At 40.0% G+C, this 27079-nt stretch overlaps 2 protein-coding genes across 4 annotated transcripts; one reads left to right on the forward strand and one right to left on the reverse strand.

Annotated features, from left to right (window-relative positions):
- Positions 1 to 7973: 7973 nt before the first annotated feature.
- Positions 7974 to 14380, forward strand: LOC108675762 (RING finger protein 37-like). The gene is made up of 5 exons (XM_018163788.2): positions 7974 to 8231; positions 10702 to 11311; positions 11629 to 11743; positions 12132 to 12248; positions 13555 to 14380. The coding sequence occupies exons 1-5, from the start codon at positions 8151 to 8153 to the stop codon at positions 14252 to 14254; spliced, it is 1623 nt and encodes a 540-aa protein (XP_018019277.1). The 5' UTR covers positions 7974 to 8150; the 3' UTR covers positions 14255 to 14380.
- Positions 14381 to 15978: 1598 nt separating this feature from the next.
- Positions 15979 to 21255, reverse strand: LOC108675763 (RE1-silencing transcription factor-like). 3 transcript variants are annotated; one of them, XM_047882109.1, is made up of 5 exons: positions 21197 to 21255; positions 20280 to 20390; positions 18021 to 18623; positions 17624 to 17797; positions 15979 to 17278 (listed from the first exon to the last, which is right to left on the reverse strand). In XM_047882109.1, the coding sequence occupies exons 2-5, from the start codon at positions 20367 to 20369 to the stop codon at positions 16559 to 16561; spliced, it is 1587 nt and encodes a 528-aa protein (XP_047738065.1). In that variant the 5' UTR covers positions 20370 to 20390; positions 21197 to 21255; the 3' UTR covers positions 15979 to 16558. The 3 variants fall into 3 exon arrangements, with proteins under 3 accessions (XP_047738065.1, XP_047738064.1, XP_047738066.1); XM_047882108.1 differs by lacking the exon at positions 21197 to 21255 and adding an exon at positions 20819 to 21180; XM_047882110.1 differs by lacking the exon at positions 21197 to 21255 and adding an exon at positions 20801 to 20821.
- Positions 21256 to 27079: the final 5824 nt, after the last annotated feature.

Raw genomic sequence — 27079 nt, forward strand, 5'->3', positions numbered from 1 at the left:
CCAAACAGCAGATAAAATTTTTCACGATATCAGCCAATGACGGCCGCCACCTCTCCGGTATCGACGTTATAAGAGCCAACAGAGAAATACAAAGAACTCTAAAAGGCAAACCAATTAAGATCACTGAGACCAGGAATGGAGCGCTCCTTGTTGAAGTCGCTAACTACCAACAGAGCCAAACCATAACTACTAAAATGACTTTAGCCAATGTGCCAGTTACAGCTGCCCCCCACGAGAAACTCAATGAGACTCGCGGCACGATCTGGTACCCTAACCGCCCGAACTATACAGACGAAGATTTACTAGCAGAGTTGAGTCAGTACGGAGTCAAGGCTGTGTATCGTGCAAGGAAAAGGGAGGAGGGTGTACTGGTGCCCACCCCGGTCTATATACTGACCTTCGATGGCTGTCAGCTCCCGTCGCACGTTGCAGTTGGCTGGACGCGCTGTCAGGTACGACTTCACATCCCGAGGCCTCGTCGATGCTTCAGATGTCAGGGCTATGGCCACGGAGTGGCGGCATGTCGCCGGCCCGCTGCCATTTGCGCCAACTACGCTCAGAATCAACATGAACTGCCCTGCACTAAGCCAATCAAATGCACCAATTGCGGAAAACCACATCCTGCCAGCTCCATCACATGTCCTATTTACAAAATGGAAGAAGAAATAATAGCCACCCAAACAAAAGAACGCATAAGCTACGGGGAAGCCAGGCAAATGGTAAGGAGCCGAAAATACATTTTAACACTTGATAATCTCAAAGGAATTACAATATCTCAGGCTTGGAGATCCTACACTAGAATCTTACCTAGTCACTACAAATCCACACTTCTTATAGATTGACTTTTTCTTCCTTCGTTAGTTCAGTTACCAGTCACTTCACTTCAGCCTTGTCCGCCAACGTTTGAGGTGCAAAATTTACATTACTCACAAAAACACTTTATAACATCCGGTGCTTAATCACTAGGATTACCTGTTCGCACTCCATTAGCTTACAGCGGTACCGACATACTTCGCTATACAATCACAGGCCTGCTTAAGCATAGCATATCAGGGTAGTTGTCTAATGCTCACAGCTTAGGTTTTTTCGATAATGGCATTGTGTCTCAGAAAGAGCAAAAAGATTATGCTCACATAAGTTGTTTTAAGAAATTATCTCGTGTGTGTTACGTGTTGTGTGTATATCGATTTGATATGCAATTGGATACGGGGTTCAGTAGGAATAATAATAATAAATAATTATAGCGGTTTCAGCGTTTAGTAGGCCGTAGGCCTGACGCTGATTCCTAACATGGCCGAACATCCACAGCATTTTGCGGTCTCGAACTCGCAACTCACTGCTACAATTCTGCTGTGCTTAACCGCCCGGCCTCCTTGCCGATTCTGATCAGAAACTGGCGCACAGAGCTGGGATCGAACCCGCGCCTCTCTGCTCCAATCTTGGTACTCTGAACGGTAACCACTGGGCCACACTGTCACATCGATCCCAATATCGATCCCCTGTCAATAGATCCCAACCATCCGTGCTTGTATTTGGACTTATTTTCCAACATATTTTGTTAAGTCTCGATATGAGAGATTCTGGACGGCCCAACCTGTGGAAGAGAAGAGAGTTCGCTAACAACACCCGATCATTTTTCTCAGTCACCACGCCCCAAACCCTATAATAGTGGTTACTTTCTATGAAACCAGGGGTTTGAAACCCAGGGATCGAAGTGTTGCGTAATTAAGTAGAACCAATTAATAAACCGTACAATTTCTCGTATGAATTTCAGCTGGCGGATGCAATGAAGGAAATTAGCCGGCTGAGTGTGGAGAACGGCAAATTGAAGTTGTCGCTTCAGGACGTCCCAGTGAGTTAAATTCGCCACTAAGTCGCAGACAATTGATGAATCAATTGACAAAGTAATCCATTTCAGGGATGGAAATACTGATCCTAATCATGTGAAATTTTACGTTTTATACCATATGATGACGATGGTGTGCTGGGGGTCGTGCCAGAAATTCGTGTTAAGACCACCCCCATGCCGCCAGCTGTCCAGTGAGTAACATGAAAATAATTGCCTTCTTATAGTAACCACGATAAAAAAATGGAATTTCGAATCTATTATCTGTAAGAGGAATGTTTAAATTTTTTGTTTTAAATTTAAAAGCAAAGAAAACAGTCAAAAGGTCCAGGAGTCCAGCTCCACCTTCTGTTCAAAACCTATGAGACAAGCATAATCAATCAGATAACTAAAAGAGCACTGTGACAACCCTCTTATTCACCTGTGCGCGTCCATGCCGAGCTGAACAATTTTCCAGTGCCCGATAGTCATTTGAGTTTTAGCTGCCAAGACCGCTGTCTCTGACCCAGGAATTTTATAATCTATATATATATATATATATATATATATATTGTTAAAAAAAACTATTATAAATGCAGCCTTCGGCTCCTATCCCCTTGAAATTGTAAATAGATAGGGGCAGTCACCTCGTGTGTCACCTCATTAATGATAATCTTGCGATGTAAGCAATCAAGTGATCTTGATGCTTATGTGTCTTACTTGCAGAGGGCCACGACGTGCAGCCCGGTCGCGGTCGCCGCCGGTGTATAAATGCACGTACTGCGGGTACACGACTTATAGAACTATTATATAATCACTACGGAACTTATTTATAACAGTTACATCCAGTGCAACCTAGGGGAACATGCTTTATTGCACGTATTTCTACTGGGAGCCTTTTTTTCTTGCAACCAATGTAACCAACTCTCAATAAAGCATGTTCCCCAGTGTATAGAACCAATTACTAAACCGTACATTTTCTAGTATGAATTTCAGCTGGCTGATGCGATGACCCAACTTGAGCTGCTGCGAAAGGAGAACGATGAATTGAAGCTTCAAGTCGTTCCAGTGAGTTAAATTCTCTATTTGAATGAATTTAAATGCTTTCAATGTTTTTTAACAACGTTAAGTCGGAGACAACGGATGAATTAATTATAAAGTAAATAATTGTAAAAATTTGAATTTTTTTTCATATATTGAAAAAGTGAAAAATTATTTTTTTAATATTTAAAAAATAGAATATAAAAATAGACACTCCTTCCTTATAAAAGTGTGGTCTTCAGAAAGAACTTTTTAAACCATGTTATTCGGAACCATGTTATTTCCATAAACCATGTTATTCATGTTATTTATTCTCAAGAATAAACGTACGGTGCTGCAGGCATGCGCGACTTGCGTTGAGCGTGCAGAACGAGACAACCTGGAGGTCGTCTCGATGACAACCGAGACGACCTGGCGGTCGAGACAACCTGGAGGTCGAGACGAGACAACCTGGAGGTCGTCTCGATGGACCTGGAGGAGTCGGAGCGGCAGCTCGAGGCAGGCGATAATTGCAGAGGGCCACGACGTTCAGCCCGGTTGCGGTCGCCGCCGGTCTATAAATGCACGTACTGCGGATACACGACTTGCAACAGGACGCATTTCGATGAGCACGTGAACGCGCTCCATACCAAGCTCGTCAAATACGTGTGCGCCAACGGGTTTTCGAGCTATCGGCGCAGCAAGTATTTGAAGCACATAAAAACTTGTAAGTATGCCTAAATTAAATTGAGGAGTGTAATTTGATGGGTGTTGTCCGGCTAAATTTGAATATCATAGGTTCTTCTACTTGACAATGATGTAAGCAAGTAATGCCAACGTTAAATCACAGGTGGATTGGTTTTTACTATTGTACAAATGCGGCTTAAGTTTGAAGCACTTGATTAATTATTATTCCTTATCTATACAGATCTTGTTAACGAAAATATTTGTCTACTGCTATTAGTAGGTTATCTTTAAATTAAATGGTTAACTAACTAACCCTTAGTATTGAAAAGAATCATTCAGATTGAATATAATTCAGATTAGATTTATTATTGACAGTTTTTTGTGTGAACTGAAGTTTCTATTGTCGACAGATCTGCAGATGAATGTGAAAATTTATCTAGTTTTGATATTCCGTATGCACAGGTAATGCAGATCACACGGTGATTACCAAGGGATCCTGGTCGTGCAACTATCTACATCTAGCGCCGTGAACATGGTTTGTACGGAAATTTAGACGAACCCACGAGTTTCTCGGTCCCGCCACCTATTAAGAGTCCCAGAGATTCCAATGGGAACGAAGAACGGCGTCTACCATAATGGTAGGGCGTCGACGATGCCTCCTCACCCTCTATATTCTACCGGCATCAGGGCTCCTAGCGACGGCCCTTCACCTCCATATTTTCCACGCTCTTCTCCCGTCCAGTATCTGCCAGCATACTCTAATGCAGCTGCTCCTGTGCCAAGTTCAGCACCAGATAAAGCTAATGCTAGTCATCTTTCTGGGCGACCATGTATGGCGCCGAAACACCGGCGTGGACACTGGCAGTGCTGAGCTGCAAGCCTCCGAAGCCTAGGAAATGCTGCATTACAATGCCCGGAACTGTGGATATGCTGATAGAAGTATATAGATGTGAACAGCTACCTATCTCATTTCTCAGAGTGCATGCATGTTCGATTATTTAGACTTGTCTGAATAAAATGAACATTCTGATGAAGTTACTTGTTACTTTTCCAAGTTCCTTTAAGACTACGGCAGGAGAGAGAAAATCATGTCGACCGAGACTAGTTCACTTTAAAGAAGCTCGGCGAGTAACGGGTTGCTACGTTGCCGGGATCAGCACGAGTACATGCGAATAATCCGTGTGACCGTCTAAATAAACTTCAGATTCGCTGACAATAGCAGTATCCACTATTCATAGTATCACGTTCTTCTAATGCTACACCAACGCATGGGAGTTCCAAGCGCATCTGAAATTTTCGTCCAACCTTCAACATTTAAAAAGCGCGTTAAATCTGGTGATGTTCATAACGCTACGTAAACTAACGAGACTTCGCTGGGATTCTTACGGTTAGATATGCATGCGTGTCTGTCATCAAGTCCAAATACCGAATTGTTTTAAAGCAATAATTAAATTGCTATACATGGAGCTTGAATAGATACTTCAACCGGCTGCTCAGATAAAAACCTACCGAAGTGCTCCAAATTGTGGGCAGAGCCAGAAGATAAACTTGAAAAAGCGCCACACATGTGGGTACTTAGGAGTTAGGCGAGTCAGCGTACGTCGCCTATTCCAACAAGGCGACGCATGCTAATAAGAAACCGAAGTCCTATCATCAATGCAGGTTCTTCACCACTGTCGGCGGATTTTTATGATCCCCCAGTTATTCTTGCTCACAAGTTAACCGAAAAAAGCAGTCGAGATTTTCACTTTCCTTGAAGTCTGTACTAGACGCGATCTTTCATGGTAAAGTGAAACATTCCAACAAGTTTAGGTCAACTTTCCTGCCTGCGAATGCTGCCTGGATTGTGCGCCGGTGCGGCAGGGAACAAGTACAGGCTATGTGAAAGTATGGCGATCGTTCTACTTCTAATGTTCAGTTATCCAAGCAGTGTTTAGACAAATTAGAGCCTGGTGATCACTTCGGCTCTATGCTATTTTAGACAGGAAAATTTAGATGATCACCGTTGACTGGAGCCATCACTTTTCTAAATGATCCTCCGCCACGAAATTTCGCTCCAACGCACAATTGAAAAATCTGCGTAGCTTGGACAAAGTTGCACGTCATCTCGAGTCTATGACTAATATCCATGACAAGTATTACTATTTTTCGCCGCGTTCCCCATGTACGAATCGCTAGCCATCAAAACCTCTGGCCTTATCATGTTGACGCGATAATAGTTACCGACCTCAAATTTCTTCATATTCTAGGAAGAGAGATTTACGCTCCTCAGACGAGCTGTCCGCACCCTCTGATGCTGAGCCTGAAAGGCTGAAACGAGACCGACTGATGAATAAGTTTAAGATCGTGGAGCTGGCAGCTCTTGTGTAGTTGCAGGCTGAAGTCATTCAAGTCAAATCGTGTAGCAGTTCTGAGTTCTCTCTTGTAAAGTCGAGCGGCTTAGTGGCAAAAATGACGCCCTGTCGCAGCTAGGAGAAACAATTATTTACTAGTATGTAGCTCTTACATACTAACCCTTACTAGTACGTAGCGAACTACGAGAGTTGACAATTTTAGTCACATACCGTCCGCGGGAACCTAGAGTGGAGAACCGCGGCCCCGCGCGTAAGTAGAAGTAACTAGTTTTACTAGTGCTGTAACTTCGAACGTACAAATCTCTTTCAGTCGAGCAGTGTGATATTCATCCAACAAATATTCTAAACTAATGCCCAGCACGTTCATTACGAGACGTTACGGTCAACGCACAATTAATTTTCTTGGGTTAACGACTCCAGCAGCCCCTACCTAGTTCACTTCGAGCTTAATAATTCGAGGTCCAACGTTCAAACTTCGAAAATTTCAACATTGCTGCTTTCCGATTTTAAAGATCTTGAGCTGAAGAAGAAGAGGCAAGCGAAGTCGATCAAAGCTCAGGTGGTACTGAGGATTTCGAGGTTGCGGCGTCGTTTTTATAGCTTTGCCTCGACTAGTCTGCTTCGAAAATGTGCGGCCTATACATAGTTACATACTACCCCGGCCGTACAGGGAGCGCATTTTCGGCAATTATATGATTGTTAGGCGGTTTATCGTAAAGCTAGAAGTTAGTATAAAGCATATTTCCACGGTACCTATTTTCTTACCAAACACGTAGTATTTTACAAATAGTACATATTTTGCAAGTTACGATTGCAACGACTCTAGTCACTCTAACAAACTTGAAATTCTCAATGAAAACCTATTACAGCTACGCAATTCGGCCGTCCGATTAAAATTGGAATGCAGATGAAGGGAATTCTCGAGTTTTTACCCAGTGTTGATATTTCATCTCGTGTGCTAGTGGAGGTGACCTGCAAATATGCATGGGCTGGATGTCCGGGGGAGCGCAGCCGTGCACCACCAATTTTGTGCACCAATAAGCCTTGAATCGAACGCCTTGGATCTCTCCGGACCTACACCAATCAGCCGTGCACCATGTTAACATTTAACAAAAGTGCTTAGTGCAATATGAGCACGAGAGTGATGATCCTCGATTGATTACTGATCAGTGATGAACTGATGATATGGCCTAGGACGAGTGAGGTTGTCGAACCGATCTCTGCGACGCAAGCTCCACCATTTTTCATGATTTTTTGTTTGGTGGTTTTGAATTCTAGAGTGCCACTTATTGGAGTGCCACTTGAATTCTGGGGTGTCATTCAATATTTCACTGATCTTGACAATTATCATCCATTCAGGGAACTGGCTGCCTACTGCATCACTTGCCTACTTTGGCCTGTCTCCAAAGCATTCGTGGTGCAAGCGTTTTCACAAGTCAACTATGTGAAAAAACAAGCAACGGAATAAAATTTCAACTAAGGTACTGGAGTCCCTTATTTGAACCAAAAGCTATCTGCTCAACCGCAACAAGCGATCACACCCGAAATGTTAGATTAATGCAATATGCAAGCATGTACAAAAATAAGCAAAAGGAAGATGACCTGTCTCCGTGGCTTGCTCATGTTGAGCGAAGACGAAAAAGTGCCACAATGACACTGATAAAAAAAGGAAAAAGTGTCAATGTAATCAAACACAGGAAAAGAAAAGTTTCAAAATGTTCCAGAGGGGAAAAAATATAACGTGTTCAATTTGGCTAATTATCGTCAAGCCAGATAACTGCGCAGTACATAAGATGATTTTTTTTCTAACCAACGTTTCTGACGAATAATTTCATTAAATTTGGAGGTATTAGTCTGTTTTTGAACGAAAGAATTTCTGGTATATTTCTGGTATTTTGAACTAGGCAATCTGGTATTCTCGCCAAGAAAAAACCTGGCAACACTGCGGACCGGCCCTTAGTTAAGTACTGATTAGTGGTTATCTGGTACGACCGTACCGACTACGACGTACATAGGTTGTAATGTTCTATTGTTCTTATCCTAATGACCTAATCCATGGTCATTTTTAATTGTCAAAGTCTCATACACCTTGAATTATTTTTTTTACAGATTTATTTGGAATGAAAATTGACCAATGAAGTAGCTAACAAATAAACAATTATTCCAATTTAGGTACTAGCTAATCTCCTAATCATTTACCAATCATTTATTTCAATTTAGCATTGAGCATTTAGCTACCAAATACCCAATCAAACCAATTGAAGATGAATTTTTGTCTATCTCAAATGCAGACTAGGCTTCATTGTGAGTCTCCATCAGCTGATGAGTATAATCTTGAAAACTTGGTGAGTTGTAAACAGACAGACTAACAGTAAAGTTTATAGTGTTAACTGTTAACCATCATTAATGGTAAATTGGTAATTAACAATGAAATGAAGTATGACTATGAATGGCTTATAGTTATAAGGTTTCTTAATTGTACACAAATTCATAATAAGATTATTAGTTCAAATTTAATTGCTCCTAGAGACCAATGAGACCTACCGGTAGACAATAAATAGACATGGAGGCTGGAGCCATTTACAGCCTTACAGGAACAGGAGATAGGGTAAACGTGGTATATTCCGACATCGTAGGTAATTACGTCACCTCTCCAGCTTTTCCTTTATATTAAGCTTTGTTTTAGTTCCATCATCACTTCCATGCATTCATTGATGGTTGAAATTGTGACGTCATACATTTGCGTGTTGGAATACTGCAAAAACACTAGGTCTTGGCCATCTAGTGGGAAAATATTGAGATCCAAAGAGAGACAATGCATGCCACGTTGTGAGATCATCAAAAAATGTGTCAAATTTGACAGTTGACATGGCTCTACCAAATAGTGAATAACTGTTTTTATAGGAAGAATATTATGGTTTGAGACTTTTAAATACATCTGTGAGACTGTGAATATATTAGGAATCCTTCAAGTATACTTGTAGTTGCTGATTTCAAGTCGTAAATAAATTAATAGATGATTAAGTTGAGATGTTGGATTTAGACACATGAAAACTAATTCTGACACAACTTGAATTGGACACACACAGATCGTTCAAAGCTTTGTACAAAAATTGAAATTTGCTTAATTAAAAGCCTAATAGCTGTTAATTAAAAAACCAAGAGAATGAAAGCAAACAGAGATCAGTAGCTGCCGAAAAATTATTTTCTACTTTTGAGTCCACATGAAAAACGTGGTCTTTAAAAATTTTTTTTATACATTTTATTTAGGGGTGCAAATTCCGTCAATCACGTTTTTAAGCAAACACCTTTGTGTAACTTTTATGTTAGTAAAATTTTGAATATGGCGAATATTTTTTTGCTACAGACCTTAGCATAGGTACTTTTCCAAAATTTCAAGTGCTATTTCACACTTTATTATTCAGGGAATTTTTAGAGGTAGTAAACGTATGATTTTTTAATTTGCTTTATGCTACATAGACAGTAAAAATGTTGAACTTTACGCTACTATTTTTAGTTTTGCAATGTTTTGATTAGCTGCTACAACATTTCTACGAAATGTGATTATGTGAGACAACTGTCCCGATTACCCCATCCGTCCCTTGTTACCCGTTTGATGATACCTGAAACAGAAAAGAATATTTTAGTGACAACCATTATATTTTTTGAAAAAATAAATCAGAGCTTAGGTTAATAGCTTTTCATTTTATGTTGCCTGGTGCAAAATTCTCTTAATGACATTTTATGCACAATTTTGTGATTACCAATGATGCATTAATTTTCTGTTAGGTGAAATTTTTCCGCCGAGTGTGCTAAATGTAATCAAGATTTTTTTACTATTTAACAATTTATTAATTTTTCTGTTAACTGGAGCCTTTGCTAATCAAGGTTTTACTGTAAATGCATTTTCAGTGGTGTCCTTTATTACCCCGTTTTACAATTTCTTAACATGCTTTATGCTACATAGATAAGAAAAATGTTGAACTTTGTGCCACTGTTTTTTGTTTTGCCAAATATCAATTAGTTTAGCTGCTACAGCATTTCTATGAAATGTTGGAGGACTGTCCCTTTTTACTACACCAGTCCCTTATTACCCAGTTTGATGGTATGCTCTGGTCATCAATCAAACCTGCATAAATGAAGAACTTATGCCTAACTACCCTAATAAGGCATATATAATTGCATGGTGACAAACAAGAGAGTTTTTTGTTGACCTCATTATCTGGGCATGCCCCAAGCTAGTATGGAAAACCTCTACCTTTCAAGGCAGGACTTGGGCTCTGCCATTTTTGGAGCAGCCAGATATGAATTACAGTACCAGTTACCACCTATCTAATTGTTAAAAAAAGAGCACAATCAAGCTGCAAGATTCAAAATGTAGTGAAAATTTGCCACTTTGAAGTCCTGAGATTTCTTTAACAAGAAGGAAAAAAAGTTCCAATCCTGCCCCTGAGCGTTTACTCCCATAGGATAGTGAACAAAATTTCAAACTAGATCAGTTTGAAAGTTTGAGCTATGCATGTTTGTACATGTAGCATGTTTGAGCTATGTTTCAATTTCATTTAGTTTCACTTTCTTCCTGTGAACTATGAAGCTTTGCAATTTTTCTTTTGATTTGAATTTCAAGTCAGTTAATTTAATTTTTTATTTATTTCACTTATGCACTCCTTGCAATTGAAGTCCTGTTATCATTTCTGAGTAGAAAATTGGCAGAACTTGAAAATTTGTGCACATTGTAGAGTGCAAATTAAATTATTAACTGTATTATTGATGTATTAATAGCAGTAATGATGTAATTTGTTTTCACATTTGCAGATACACAATCAAGCATCAATACGCTCAAAGGGATTCTTGACAGAGGGATTTGTACGACCTCCTGTAAACATAGACTTCATTTTCAAAGTACCTGTTGATGTATTCCATATATTTTTTGATACCAAAGTCTTCTATAAACAATGTTGCGCCTTTGCTGTGTTTATGAACTGTCATCCCAGAGATGAAGCCAGTTTTGTCAAAGTTGGCTGGTACAACACAAACAATGAAGAATGCATTCACCTCACCAGTGCCCACTGTGATAAGTGGCACCAATATCCAGCAGGTAGAAAGAGATGGAGATTGTCACAGACAGTCTCAGTATTTGAAGGGAGGCTCAGGAGTCCAGACAGAAGAGATCTGAAGAATGTAAGATGCCTGAGGATTCGTCTGTTGAGAAACGTCAGCACAGGAGGATCAGGACTAAGAAATGTAGAAGTGTGGGGGCAAGTTGGGGACCTGGCATCATTGGCTGAAAAACAGGCACTTCTTAATTGTTGGCAAGTTCATCTAAAGTCACAACTGCCAAATGAGCTGAAACTGGCTCCAAGTTCTGACTTGCTGCAGCACTCTACCTCTTCTTCTATAAGCAATGGTCCCTTTACCACAAAAAGTGAGCGATTAGAGTTTCATCTTGGTTATTTTATTTTGTAACTTCATTCTAATTATTGCTGACTCTTATCTATCACTGCTACTACAGAATGTATGTTGACACTACTGATACTCTATCTAGATTATTTTTTGCTAAATCTTGGTTGATTTTTATTTGTGTTTGGCATCAGAACCTATCATTGAGACAAAATATTTATGTGTAACCCACTGTCTTCAGATAGTAAGTCCAGGCACTAGAGTTTATAATAACGAACTGCCTTAATTACAATTAATTATTCATCCAATCACAAAGAGATAACTTTTGATCCTATTTTACAGATATTGATGACGATGACATTCCTGAAGAGTTCCTGGACCCAATCACTTGTGAGGTGATGGTTACTCCAATGCTCCTTCCATCAGGGCACTCCGTGGACATAAGCACACTTGACAAGTGGGATTTGAGAAGAAAGCACATGCTGCATACATTTGCCACTGCTATAAACTTTGATGAATTGATTGAACTTGAGCATTAAAGCTAAGTAGGTAGAGAGATATGGAAAGCTTTTTTTTTAAGTTAACCACACATGAATTTGCTTTTCATCAATATTTTCAAATGTTCTGGGTTTATTTATTTTGGTCAAACTTGGTCAAAAAACGCAATAAAATGAAATGAAAAGTTATAAAACGCTTTCTGGGGATGGTCTCCAAATTGTTATGTTGCATGAATTGACTGAATACAATCTCCCAAAGATACCACTCCAGCTGGTTGAAAAGTCTTAATGACAATTTGCTCACATTTGATTTAAATTTGAAGTAAATGTTGCTGTTGTGTTTTACAGATTCAATGCCGCTGAGATGTGCTACAATCGGCCTCCCTCTAACCCGTTTACGGGCATAGCTTACACGAGTGACAGGAAGCCTATACCAAATGTTGGCCTCAAAACCAGGATTGACAGGTACTAACAAAATCATTTTGTCACTTGAATCGCAAATTAGCAATGAATTTATGACAAGAAAATTTTCAAGTAAATTAGCCGTATTTTTATGGATGAGTTACATTGACTGGTCAAAGGCGACAACGCTCCTTCTTGAGTGAAGATGAACTGTCATTGATAAATAGCAGCGGGATCATCAGTTGAAAATTTTCAAGAGTACACCGAGCCTGTATATTTAGACTAGGAGTTTATTATAACTGCTTGCTTGACATTTCCAACTAATGCTGGTCTCATTTAAATGATCTACATGTAGTTGACGTGTGTGCAAGTACGATGGCTGAAGAAAGATTTTGTCAACATTCTTCTTTTTGCAACACTTCTCTTCAACTTCACTTCTTGTTTGTCTGCTTGTTTGTCTGTCTGCTACAAATCTTGTAATCAAAATTTAACACGCTTTTACTTATCCTATCAATCTGAAATTTTGCACACTTGCGTGAAGTTGGAGGCAATGCATGAATCAATTGACAGAATGAATAATTTTGAACAATATTTATGTATTAAAAAATTGAAAAATTAATTTATTTAATATTTGAAAAATAAAATTAGAAATTCATTGTACATCTGTAACATTGGAAACACTGGAATCTTTAGAAGTGTTGTCTTTAAAAAGTAATTTTTAAACGTATTTTATTTTCTTGGCTGCTTTAGCATTGCATATTAATTAAAATGATGCAAAAATTGTAAAAAATTATGCTTCATTAATGGAATACAAGTTGGAATTTAATTTTTTTGAGAGATGAAAGGAAATGTCTTCTAACACTTTAAAAATCTATACTAGAAAGATTTATTCATTTTACTTGACAGGGGCATTAATTTTCGGGATGCAAATTGAAAATATCGGCAACTCGTGCTTCATCAACATGTTCCTTAGAATGTAATTTGTTCAGTATTAATGTTTTTTAACATGACTTATTGTCACGAATACACGAATATGATCTGTGGTAATAGTATTGAAAACATAGGGATCGAATCAGCAGCGAGTAACCTTATTGGATGATATAGCTACTCAATGGAAAAATTAATCAGAACGGTGATTTTGAATATTGATTAATATTATTATGCCGTTATTCCTTTCGTTAAAGAAAATGACAATCATATGGGGTTTAAATACTGAAATTAGAGTGGCAAGATATACCAACGTTGCTGTATCGAACAACAGCATGTGATAGACTGTAAACAATGGGAGATAAATAGCTCCTTGTGTGATAATGTCAACCGCAATAGCATGAAAATGTCTCGATAAAAAAATCTCCACATTACTTTACAGATTCATGACCTTGCATCACTGCTCATCAGCTGGTGGCTGCATCTCTTTGACAAAGAAGTCAACTGCAACATCTGGGAGCGCGAGAAATAATTTCTCAGTTGCATCTGCTTCTGGTGATACGGAGCAGGCTACCAACGCTGGCCTTGTTACATTGACTGGTCAAAAGCGACAACGCTCCTTCGAGAGTGAAGATGGACCGTCATTGAAAAGCTTAAGTTCAACAAAACGTGCTTGTAGTTCGGTCCTGTCGACTCCTGCTAACACGAACAGTAACAACGGAGGGCATCAAGGTTTGCCTCGCTTGGTGTCCCGGCCATCAAGTTGTGTAACTGTAAAGAAATATCTTTCTACAACTTCAGAGTCTTACGTCTCGAATCCTTGTAATTCAAATCGTGGCGTAGTTCCTATAACTCGAGGACTTTTGAATGTGAAGCCAGCAAAATTGATCCGAGGAGACGGCTTAAAACCAGAATTCACTGATTTCAGCAGCGAACGTCTGTTGCAAGGCTCGGACGAGTGTGCCAAGTGCCTGTCTCGGGGGCATCAACTCTACATTTTATCGCCATGCGAGCATCTGATGTGCAGGAGCTGTCTGACTGGTACGGAAGCGGGTCGTGATGTAATATGTAGTCAATGTGAGACAGCCGTCCCTAAGTCGCAAATAAGCAAATATTACAGCCAGAGCGCTTTTGCATCTTGAAACTTTTCGTGTTAAGGTGCTGATGTATTCGTCAAATCGATCATAATGTGACTACTTTGTACTTGTGGTACTAATTGTTAACGTTAAGAAATATTCAACTATTTTTTCAATAAAACAGGTATTTATTAATATTTATTAATACTCCAAACTGATATCCAAGCAGCAATATTTAATTAGCTAGAACGAATCGAAGGAAATAGACTGACTCATTAAACAAGGTTGCTTGGATTACCTACCTGAAAACGGGGGCTATAGTTAAACATTCCAGTCACTTAATCTACGTGGCAGCTGGAACAAAATTACTTACTGTAACTTGGCGTTGACTAGAATACTGATGCATCAGAAATGCTACTCTTAAATAGTCTACTTTCTATCGTAACAAGACATAACTCTGCACCGAGCTTCAATCCTAGATTGAATTTTGAATGGATATTGGAATATATGTATATATTGGCACTGAACTTTCCACACACCTTTGGCACTGAACTACAGATACTACAGTTAATATTACCTACCGTTACCACCAGATAGGCAGTTTACAATAAGATTTTAAAGCATTGCTACATGACGCAAGACGATACATACAATAATATAACATACCAGAGGCACAGAATTTCAAATGATTCAAAATATAATTGTGCAAAGTTAGAATAACTTTATGAATTGTGCATTGCTGCCTGGAAACAATCTCAATTTTTCATAACCTTCAAAAAAACTCTGAATTCTAACATGCAGACATGGGTTGGCCTATCCAAAAAATTCTTCGCACACTAACTACTAAAAACTATTTTCTACGTATCATCACTTGGCGTTTCGTAAATAAGTATAACTTCTGAGTACTTGGTGGTTTTGTTAAGTGCAAACATGACATTGAACGCGCGATTGCTAAATATTCGTTGTTTTCAAAAGGACACAGCACACGTGTCCCTACTACTTTGTGAAAAAAGGGTTATGCTTGGGATCCCTTACGCGAGTTATCTAGTTGACAATAATTACATGAAAATGTAAGAGAGGACATTCGTCAGCAATGCAAGGTAAGTTCTGCCCCATGTAACATATTCGTAATTATTGCGAATCCTTTCTAGCGTCTGCACGTTTTATACTACTCAGGACTAGGGAAGAAACGATCTTTTTGAGCCCTTTATCACGCCGCATAATTTCACGGAATAATCGTACTAAGTATAGGTGCAGTTGTTCGTGTGCAGAAAGGCAAGAGTTAAACGAGGTGAGTAGAAATGATGGGATAAAAAGTTACATCGCAATAGTTTGGGGGAAAATGTGACCACTTAATATCTTGTATCACCTCGTAGTTAACTAAAAATTATACTACTCCTACTAAGTAATTTATTCAGATTTGTAAGTCAACGGGCATTCTAATAGGACACTTAAATCATACATAAATTACAGAACCAGAATGTTCCAATCACCCCCTACATTTTAATATCAATACCAATAGTATAATTCTATCGTCGCACATCCCACGATGTCTACAATAATGTGCTTAAGCAGCGTCTTCCATTTTAACATGGGACTCGGCGTCAAAGACCCAACGTAAAACGATTTACCTCCATCCCGATTTTCCTGGTACTGAGTATAAAGTTGTTCGGATACAAGTATCAATACGCGTACTGAGAGCGCGGGGTAAAACCCGGGGGTGGCCCCCCCAATTTTACTACAACAGCAATAAAATAAATATGAGAATCCATGAGGAATGTTAAGTTAAGAACACAGAGATGTTGACATATACCCTGGCTAAGCAAGGTCTTGGCGAGGACTAGACTAGAGTCACTAGAAATTAGAAATGCTCACAAATCTTAGCTATACTACCTCAATGCTAGATATCTTAACCTCTAAATAAAACATTAGTATACGCAATTGAGATCAGTTTTTGAGTGGTTCAAAAATACAAATTACCTTTAGGTAATGTACAGAGAACAAATCCCTCTGCGTTGTTTTATATGAAACTTATCCTGTTTATATGAAGCTTATGAAGGCAACGCAACGCTGTCCATTAAAAATTTCACAAACCAATAAATTAATATTAAAAATATGATGCATGACACGAAATTTAAAAATATTCAAAAATTTACGTTCAACATCGAGCGAGGACAATATTCCCAATTGCTGGAAATGTTAGAGAGGGGGTAATGAGCTATGGTTTTTGGTTTACTGACGGCTGCTGTAGTTATGCGGGTTTTAAAATAAAAATATAATGGACGACAGTTAATCTACCCATTGTCGGAGCGTTAGAGTCGCGAGCAAATGAGCATCATTGATAATTGGTGCTCATTTGTTTTACAACTCTCAGGTGATGCTGGAACCTTCATTCTTGGCCTCAAGTTTGAGCACGAGTGACTTATCACACTCGAGCTCACCATGCTTAGCTCTCATGTGATCAACAACAGGGCCTTTAGTGATGGAGCGATAGCTGCAGTACGGACAGCCGTACGGCATCTCTCCCGTGTGCCGTCTCACGTGGCGGTCGAGGTTCTGCCGTGACGAGGAACAATATGTGCAGTGAGGACATTTAAAAGGCTTTTCACCAGTGTGGCGGCGCATGTGATACGTCACGCTCTGTTTCTGAGCAGCTCGGTAGTCACACAGGTTACATTTAAAAGGTTTTTCGCCGGTGTGCCGCCTGATGTGCTGGGTTATGTATTGCTTCACGGGAGTTGAGTAGTCGCATTGAGGGCACTGCCACTGCTGCCTCAATATTGGAGACTTTTGACTGGTTAGACTATCTGCACCAGGCACGCTAGCAAAACCTTTGAGCAACATGGACGAGAAGTCCACTTCTTTGTTATTTGTAGCATCATCATAATGCAGATCAAGCATGCTATAAATATCAAAAGATATGGAAGTGTCGACATTGTCACTTGCATAAGAAGTGTTAGAGGCTGGGCCATTTTCCGTGTACACAGGCAAGCCGTGAGCATTCTCTTCACACTCGCCAGCCACTCGAGGTGTAGACACTGCAGAGCACTCACTACTTCCTCCTTGGCCGTCAGTTTGGTGATCAGGCCGCTGTAAAATATCATGCTTTATGTCCACTCAAAGTCTCACAAGAGAGATTACGTACGTTACTTACAAAAGTAATGGGGATCACTGCACACCTATCATTGCAAATGAGGTGATGGTTATAACAATAGAGGAACTGCAATAGGAAAACACAAACTAATAGATTTGACAGAAAATCAAGCATGGACAGACATTATATCACTCACAATGTAGGGCAGTGTAGCTGATATTAGTATTAATGAACTGACCCTACATGGCTTAATATTCAATTTTACCAAGAACTTAGAGTCAATTATAGGTAAACATTTGCAATCAATTTAATGGTGATCAAATTTGTACAATGGAACGAACCTTTTTATCAAAGAGTTTGAGGCTGCGTAGTTCATGCTGGTTAGACTCAGCTTCCATCATCTCAGCTCTCTCAGCATCAGAGGTGCTCGCTTCAAAATCAAAGATGGCAGCACTTGCCCTTGACTGGCTGCATGACTCCTGGCTTAGAACTTCATGGCTTTCCTCAGCTTCAAACTGAAAAATAATAGGAATCTTATGCAGAAGATTGACACATTCATGATTTGAGGCAAATGACACAAAATTTTAGAGCCATCAAAAGATAAAATCAATAAAAATTTAAACCATAGAGAATTTTACCAGCTTTCAAACCAAAGATGAAATTTTTATATGTCACGAACTTTGGCAAAAAGCATTAGCATTTTATGAAAAATTTATACATTATGTAGCATTAACTCACTTTGACATCATATTCTTGAGTAGTAACAATAGAGTCATCATCTTCATCCTCACATACAATGGCATAATCATGCAGTTCTTCCTGGACGCTCTCCATATTGTTGACACTAAATTCTTCTTGTGCTTCATCATGGCCCTTAGTGATGAGATTTGACCTCTCCTTCCCACAGACTGATTCTTCAAAATTTATTGATGGAATGCGTTTCACTTTAGGAAACTGGCTAGAGTCATCACTGTCATCATGCAGGTCATGTAAGTGATCCCCCTTTCTTTTCAGCCCTGCCATTCCTTCTGAGGCACTGCTATTGATAGCAGATACTCCTTCATACTCTTCAGAAACTGCCAAGCCTTTGATTTCCAAGCAAGCTGCAGCATTGATAAGTTCCCCAAGGTTTTCCTTTTTCACTTCAACTCGGCCGACATACATGTAGCTTAAGAGAGCCTCGAAAACGTCACAAGTGATATCCTTGAGCACAATCATGGGATGTTTGTCATGCATCAGAGCAAAAATTTGCTCAAAATAGCTGCTGCAGCCTGACAGCACAATCCTGTGCACGGGATAGAACTTTCCCCCACAGGAAACAGTAGCATCTTCATAGCGGCACTGCAAAGAAGTCAAGAAATAACTAAATTATTTTGGAATAGAAATTTTAAAGCTTTTGATGAAGAATACAACCCCCTAGGTAAATGACATTGAATCAACATTACTATATCAATATCAATTCAATGAAATAATGTTTAATTCAATGTTGATTCAATGCAAGATGTCTGGTGGGAATGGTTGAAGACATATAGAAAACAAATACAAATCATAGGTAATCTAAATGTAGAAGCAATGAGCAGGAAAAAAGTAAAAGAAGTAATTAATCCATATCAGTAAAAATGTAAAAAATGTAACTCAGTACTCACAACAGTGAGTGACAGAGAGCGCATTTTCTCGTTGACAAAAACTTGAGGTCATGGACAGACAGACGACGGACAGACACAGACGGACATGGCGAGCACAATAGTGTATTTTTTTCCATAAATTAGAGAATGCGCTAAAAAATATTTTTTTATATTTCTAAATGATGAATGTGGAATGACACACACTGACTAATGAGGGAGGCACAGAGGGCTAGGACAGCATTTTGATCCCAAGTTAGATGCTACCTTGAGGTTTAAAGAAAGCTTTGCAAAATTGCATGTATGATGTGTTGAGTTAATTAAAGTTAATTGCTCTACTAGTGCTGCACACAAAAGTGTGTGTTGAATGACATATGTTGAGATGCTTAATTGAAGTGGAACAACATTAAATTGCATGAAAGTTGGTTTCAAACTGAAAATTATTTTTCATTATGACAAGATGAAATCAGCGCATTAATAAACAAATGATTAAATTTTCACTTTCAAAGGTAAAACCTCCATTCAGTTTATTTTATTATTTGTGAAATATTCATACCAAATTTATTAAATTTGTCTACCCTGCTCTAGTCTAAGACTCTAAGTTACTATCCAGGACTGCAAACTTGCTAAATAATTTGAACAATGAACACAAAATGGTACATGTGCAAGATTCCCATAGGGTAAACGCGGTATATTCCGACACTTTAAGGACGCATCGAGAAATGAAAAACTATAAAAAAAAACCGTATGCGTTACATAAGTTCTGTTGCCTTCACATGACTCTCAAAACACTTCACTACGCGTCAGCAACAATGAAACATCACAAAATGTTGATCTCAGACGTATTTAAAAGTCTCAAACCATAATATTCTTCCTATAAAAACAGTTATTCACTATTTGGTAGAGCCATGTCAACTGTCAAATTTGACACATTTTGCAATGATCTCACCACGTGGCATGCATTGTCTCTCTTTGGATCTCAATATTTTCCCTCTAGATGGCCAAGACCTAGTGTTTTTGCAGTATTTTGACACGCAAACGTATGACGTCACCATTTCAACCATCAATGAACGCATGGAACTAAAACAAAGCTTAATATAAAGGAAAAACTAGAGAAGTGACGGAATTACCTACGATGTCGGAATATACCGCGTTTACCCTAGTTTGAAAGAAGCTGCAATTGCACACACAAAATTTTCAATAATGTAAAAAATAGTGAATGAATTCATCAATCATATCAAATTGAAAGCTAACCCACAAATATGAAATTTAAAAGAACCTAGATGCCCAAGAAAGGGGTCTTGACTGATATAATAGCTTTGCACTATTACAAATTTACGGCATAGAAATATAAGGGTCACAGTTTTGAACCTACTTTGTTTTGCAGATCAGTCAAGAGCTGCAGGAGAGTGGAATCATGTTTGTTCCATTTTAACGAGAGCAGTCCAGAAGTGGCAGAAGACATGCTTCCACCTTTACCTGCAACCTGGAATTGAGTCTGAGAGTAGACTCTAAAATATAATAACCAAATCTTTTAAATTTGCTTCATCTTTCTTCCAGAAAATAGAAGGATCAAGTAGGTATTTCTGTCTGGCACTGGCAACTCCTGCACATTTCACGCAAAGCCGGCATAGAGAATATCAATATTGGGAGCCAGATCTATAGTTATCTCATTAGTTATGGAGCTGCCTGCTCACGCCCTGATGCAAGATTCCAACAGGATCTCCAGTCAATTTGTTTACAAAACAAAAGTGCACAATAGAAGCACAAGATTCCCAATATAATAAAAATTTATCAATCTAGAGCAGTGAGATTTTAGTAATAAGTACCAATACCATCAATGTCATTTATGTCAGTAATGTCACCAGACACCAGAGCATTTAGCCTTTAGGCTACCTGGTATGTTGTTGCTACCTGTTGCTACCTTTAGCCTTTAGGCTATGTTGCTGCTGGTAATGCTGGCCTTCATCTTCAAGTTACTTCAACAGGCCTGATCCATTTTGTAAACAAATCTAAGCAACAAATTTATAGCACAACCAAAAATGCTGTCATTAAGAGTTAATTAGTCATTAGGAGTTAATTAAACACAACAAATTATAGTTATGCAGTTTTTGTTAACCCATTAATGCCGAGCGGTCCCATTTGAATGGAACCAGGGGAGAAAAATAGATTCATAATAAAATTGTAGCTTTTGTAAGGTATGATAAAATAAATATACTACAAAAGGACGATTGTCACTTCTATATTAGTTAGCACGCTATATGCCAAGTTTTAGTCTGATTTTTCACGCACAGTTTAGTAAAATTGAAACCGAACTTGATTTATTATGAGCGAAGCCTGCGAAGGTATTTGTTGACATAAGGCCTACGCTCAAATTCTCAATAGACGTTGTCAGAATCTATTGTCCGCTTCCATTTTAATTAGCACACTAAACCGTAAAAGACATCGCCAAGTTTCAAAATCGAAACCGATTTTAACCTTATTAACAGCGGTGTTATTTATTGGCATTACGCTCATGTAAACAAGGTCTGGATTATTTCTGATTGCACTGTTTTCACGGGGTGCGCAGCCGTAGACCAGCAAATTAACGCTCAAATCAGCCCTGGAGCCAAAATCAACCATCTAAATGCTATAGATATTGTCATCCTGGCACCTAAGCAGCTGTAGTCAATTGACCTATCTCACCACATGAACTTTAAATCAACGCTGCTTCAGCACACAAGTTGCTACTCCACATAGTTAACGGTCAATACGTTGTTCTCCAATGCTTTATAACCCATACCATCACTTCTTACACATACTGTTATCCTAAGTGTCCGCTGACCACACTGCATTGCTGCAAATGTGAACTGTACCAAACGGTAATGCGTCATCACCTTACTTAATCCGCAAGACGTTAACCCCGCGTCACTGTTTCTCTGCCTTACTATCCCCCAGCATCTTCTTCCCCCCACACTTACTCCGACTCTCCACCATTATCGCATGACTAACTGGAGGCTTTTCTCGCAGACTTTTGATGCTTATCCGAATTAGGTTAGGTTAGTTAGGTTAGGTTCACAATCTAGGAGTTAGGTTAGTTTACAACTCCTAGAGATCCTCTTTTCATAGCGTAATGCAGTCAAGTGAGCATAAACTAAGAAAAGCCGTCCGGCAGTCAGTGAAAAAAGGCGGGGAGACGGGGTATGCGTGGAGGTAGAGTGATGCCGGGGGAAAACAGCTGCGACGAACGGACGGGCTGGAGTGCTGGCTGTGTATCAACAGCGGTATGGCGTAGGGAGTTGCTTACCGAAAATCGTGATTAGGTTAGACGGCATGGGATAGAGCTGTTGGAAATACGGCGTAGAGCGATTGTATTGGTGGCTTACTTCTCATTAGCTCGCTGGTTAATTTCCATGAAGGGGATTTGTACTATTGGCTTTTAACATACAATCCCTTAGTCTACTCTGCCCTTTAGCAGGCTTACGCACGGAAAGGAGGATGAAAGATAGGCTGGTCTTGGGCAATGCTGGCCTCTGGCATGCATCCCCCCGCGAGGTGACACTCGTACGTGTCGGACACCCTGAATACTGGGAACTGCAAGGCACTGCGACGTCCCTGGCTGGGCGCCTGGCTGCGCCTGGCTGCGCCTGGCGGGTCTGCCTGCGGGCCCGCCCGCAGTCTGCTCATTGACCTGCTTTGGCCGCAGCTCCTCGAGCGTCTCGATGTAGTTCTGCGGGAGTGGGGGGTGAGAGGTGGGGGTGAGAGGTGGGCATAGCCACTCATTTCAGCAAGAAAAAAATAAGAGTTGATGTTACTTACAGCTTGTTGCTGCAGGAGCGTTTCACGCTCCTGCAGAGCTTCCTCGAGTAGCCCGTGGCGCATCTGCCAGTAGTCCCGCTCTCTGCGAGCAGCCTCCACCTCAGCAGTGGCGCGGGTAAGGAGTGCGCTATGCCGCTGCTCCTGCAATGACTTAAGTTGCTAAGATATCTGGGAGATTATCGACTACATCTGGGGAGACCTATCGACTACATCATTATTTACTGCATTGTTTGTCTTATATATGGGGGGAGGGCAGGGAAAAAGTGGAAAAATGGGAAAAACGCGCATAAAAAAACCAATGTCTCGATGTTGTACATAGTACGATATTTAAAGGAGATAGATTTTCTAAAATACCCCTTTTTGCCGTTTTCTTTAAATTTTACGTTTTATTACATAACCAAACCAAGCCAAAAACGTTCAAAACCTGCGCTTATGAAATTAAGCTAGACTGACTATCAGTTAGTGCAACCGTGTTACATACCACCACTACAGCAACATTCAATGTAACATGCAACATTCAATACCTGTTCATATGCGCACTCTTCGGCGTGCTCCTTTAAGCTGCGGCAATCCAGCAGGCGTTTTTTCCAGTCACGACCTTCTCGTAGAGAGGAAAAAAATTGGTTAGGGAATCTGCGACTTAACTGAAAACCTTTAATTTTTAGAGGTTGGGTGTAACATCCAAGACACGGGATTATTCAAAAGTAATTGAGTAATTTTTAAACTTCAAAATCTCTAATGCAACAAAAAAAAATATGTACAACACGCGAGTACAGTTGGCGGATAATCACTTACTTTGCCGGGCAGCTTCCTTCTCCAGCAAGGCATTTGCGCGCAGCAACTCTTCATTGGAGCTCTCGAGAGCGTTGACCCTCATGATGAGGCGCTCTCTTTCCTCCCACATGCGTTGAAAAACGGAATCGGGACTCTGCAACACAGCCATTTATGAACTGAAGCACAGTCGTGGCATCTCTCGTGTAATCTTCTCATAAGCATCAAACACAATCACAATCTACCCATACATGTAAGTGAATGATATATTCCTAATATCACTTGACCATGATTAATTTTACCTATAATTGTGAGGGAAAATTTTAGCCTATAAATGTGAGAGAACAATTTTACCTATACATTATTCATGAGAGAGAATGCTTTCACCTATGCTTTGGATGGAATATTTTCACCGCAACATGCGTGAAAATAAATTTCATCTAAACAACTAAGAAAAAATCGCCTATAAGTGTGGGCGTGATGCAAGTAAAAGAAGTTAATTTTTGTCAGAATTATTGATGAACTCGAACGAACAAACAAATGAAGAAGCTAGATCGAAAAGGATTGGCACGATACGGTATTAGGAACTGGACTTCGCCTTGCTTCACTCCATTTTGAAGGACGTAAAAATCCGTTAGGTTTTTGAATTTCTACTTGTCGAGCCAAATTTGTCGACTGAGTAGCCGCAGGCCGATAAAGCAAGTCGAACGACGGTTGCCAAGTGGGTCGATGAATGACCAATTCATATAAGAGGGTTGACGATACGCTTGACGGTTGATCAAGTCGTACAATTGCGAACAGGTTGATTGCCGAGGCATGAAGTCATTGGGCGTTTGTCGAACCAACGGGCGTTAGATACAATCGAGATTAGGTGGAGGATTCGTCGTCGAACTAGGCACCAACGCGGGAGACTGCTGGCCCGAGTTGGTTAGGTTTGGCGTCGGGCGCACATTGCGCTCGAGGGATTGTCGAATCCCTACCGAATTCCGTTTCAAATCGATCGATGCTTGGCTTGCTATAACACAATGGCCATATGACAATGGTTCTGCCCCAAAATTATCAGGGTTGAATATGCGATCCATTAGTTTCACTTGATGTGTATCAGTTTTACGCCGGTTTACATCCAAATTTAGGTGAATGACCGAGTGCCTGGTCTAATAGCGTTTTTACTCCGCTACAAAAATTATAACTGATCGCTGGCGACGTTCACGATAACATGTACACGCCAATCGACAAGCTCGTCGCACAAATAGCCTCAACAGAATTGTGCAACGATATTTTCGTTAAACGGTGTTGACAATTTTTGGCTTCGCTGGAGTACTGACTATACACACTTGAAATCCAACACGTCCAGGAATATGCTTCTCTTCCATCAACGGCTGCTAGAGTGTTCATGCTGGAATAGAGTGACCCCTCATGGTCTACCTCATTTAAATGCCACCCTACGCCCGATACTGATCTCATCTGGTGCATTAAATGTAGGGCTGGCGATAATAAATATTTTTTAACGAGTCACTGACTGACCACTCAATCGACGAATAATTTGATAAATAACTCATGGGTGGAGCTTGGTTAAAATGGCCGATATGTTCATGTCGCCTGACAATATATGGTATCCAATGGGCTTGGTTTTAGAAATCGATCTGTACGAGTTCCAAATACGAAAATTATCAGCTCGATCAGCTATGAACGAAGGAGCGTACACTTCTGACGTAGCAAGCGACGATCGCCGGAATGACTCCAGATTGGAACAACAATGCCTCTATGGCAATTAATTAATGAACCCTAGTCAAGCAACGTCATTTTTGTACACAAATTGAGTTTCAAATGAAAATCCAACGTGACAATCGTTAACTAGGCTAAGTGGCGCTACTTCATCCTAAACACCGGCCGTCCAACTACATGTAAGCTGATAAGCGTGCACGCCTAATAACTGAAGCGTGGCGTTCACCGGTCAATATTCCTTCATATATTGAAACGTTTTCGCATCAACTTAGCGTATCAAATTAGCAATTACTATTAGTGTAGTCAATCAAGTCGAATGTAAAGTTTATCATGTACATTTATTTCTTCGTTCGAAAAGTGACATTTTACATGAAATATACGATTGAATGAGAAAAATTTTCAACTGCTGAAAGATTTTTTCGATCCACTAAAGGATAGACTTCAATTTCAACAATATATAAAATCATAAAACTAGGAGCCGCATTTGCTGGCCAGGCAAAGAGTCGGTCCTGCCGAACAATGTCAATGATGGTCAGCAAGACTATAACTAACAATACTGTACTAAGGAACAATTTCATTTCATTTAACACAACACATATATACATTCAGAGAATTTAAACACTATATTCAAAACTCGAACATTAAACTAAAGCAAATGCACTAACACCCACTACAGGTGCACTCGAAAATAGTGACAGTAGGTACGCTCCGACCAAGAAACAGCAATCGACTGAGTAGAACTAAAGCCCCATCTACACGCTCAGTTTTACACAACGATTTGTCTGCGCAGTTCTAATCGTTGCAGATAAAACGTTGCGTGTGGACGGGAAAACTGCGCAGTTTTGGAGCCGGCGGGAAAACTGCGCATGCCATGCTCACTGCAAATTTCGGCACGTTTTCGTCATATAACTCACGAATGAAGGTGAAATTCTAAAAATGTCTACGAGCTAAACATCACCGTTAAGTCCTAATGAATACGTGTACCAAGTTTTATCGAGCTACGTTCATTACTTTGAGAGATATTCCATGCTCACCGAAAATTGGGGAGACCGGCCGTAAATTTGTCGGAGACGTCTCCATGGCGAGATCGCGCAAAACTGAGCAAACTACTCAGATAAGTCGGCACCGTGTGGACGCTCTAAAAATTGCAACGATTTCATTCCGACTTAAAACTGCGCAGACAAATCGTTGTGAAAACTGAGCGTGTGGACCGGCCTTTTCAATACTGTACTAAGGAACAATTTCATTTAACACAACACATATATACATTCAGAGAATTTAAACACTATATTCAAAACTCGAACATTAAACTAAAGCAAATGCACTAACACCCACCTAATAGGGACGCTACAGGTGCACTCGAAAATAGTGACAGTAGGTACGCTCCGACCAAGAAACAGCAATCGACTGAGTAGAACTAAGACTAACACGGGCTTCAGGCCGGTAACGCCACGTCATCAAATAGCATGGTTGTCAACCCTACAAACAGCCGTAAAACTTACGACACAAAAATAAATTTAAGTAACTGAAATCATAAAGGGTGAATTTCCCTTACAGCGGGCAAAGAGGGGGTCAATGGGGAGGCAGAGAGGGGGTCAATTTGGCGGGCAGAGAGGGGGTCAATGGGGGGGCAGAGAGGGGGTCAATTTGGCGGGCAGAGAGGGGGTTTAATTTGGCAGGCAAAGAGGGGTAGGGTGGTTTATGAAGGGGGGGGAGTGAGTGAAAAAAAATTCGTGTCCAGAAAAGCGTGCAATAGAGCGGGGCATAAACGTGCAGTAAATCATCACTGACAGGCGCGTAGGTCTATATACATTTCGTCTCTGGAGGCTCGTTACGAGATATAAGAGGAATTTTCCCCAGTTGACCCACCCACAGTAAGAC

This window comes from Hyalella azteca, unplaced genomic scaffold (genome assembly GCF_000764305.2).
Source record: "Hyalella azteca isolate HAZT.00-mixed unplaced genomic scaffold, Hazt_2.0.2 contig9703, whole genome shotgun sequence".
NCBI classification, from domain to species: domain Eukaryota; kingdom Metazoa; phylum Arthropoda; class Malacostraca; order Amphipoda; family Hyalellidae; genus Hyalella; species Hyalella azteca.

Coding starts and splice junctions, on each gene's coding strand:
- LOC108675762 (XM_018163788.2), top strand. CDS start 8,151: ATGAATTTTTGTCTATCTCAAATGCAGACTAGGCTTCATTGTGAGTCT. Junction 11,312..11,628: donor TGGTCCCTTTACCACAAAAA/GTGAGCGATTAG, acceptor CCTATTTTACAG/ATATTGATGACGATGACATT. Junction 12,249..13,554: donor CTCAAAACCAGGATTGACAG/GTACTAACAAAA, acceptor ATTACTTTACAG/ATTCATGACCTTGCATCACT.
- LOC108675763 (XM_047882109.1), bottom strand. CDS start 20,369: ATGTCTTCTGCCACTTCTGGACTGCTCTCGTTAAAATGGAACAAACAT. Junction 18,624..20,279: donor TGACTGATCTGCAAAACAAA/GTAGGTTCAAAA, acceptor ACTTCTTTGCAG/TGCCGCTATGAAGATGCTAC. Junction 17,279..17,623: donor TCAAACTCTTTGATAAAAAG/GTTCGTTCCATT, acceptor GATATTTTACAG/CGGCCTGATCACCAAACTGA.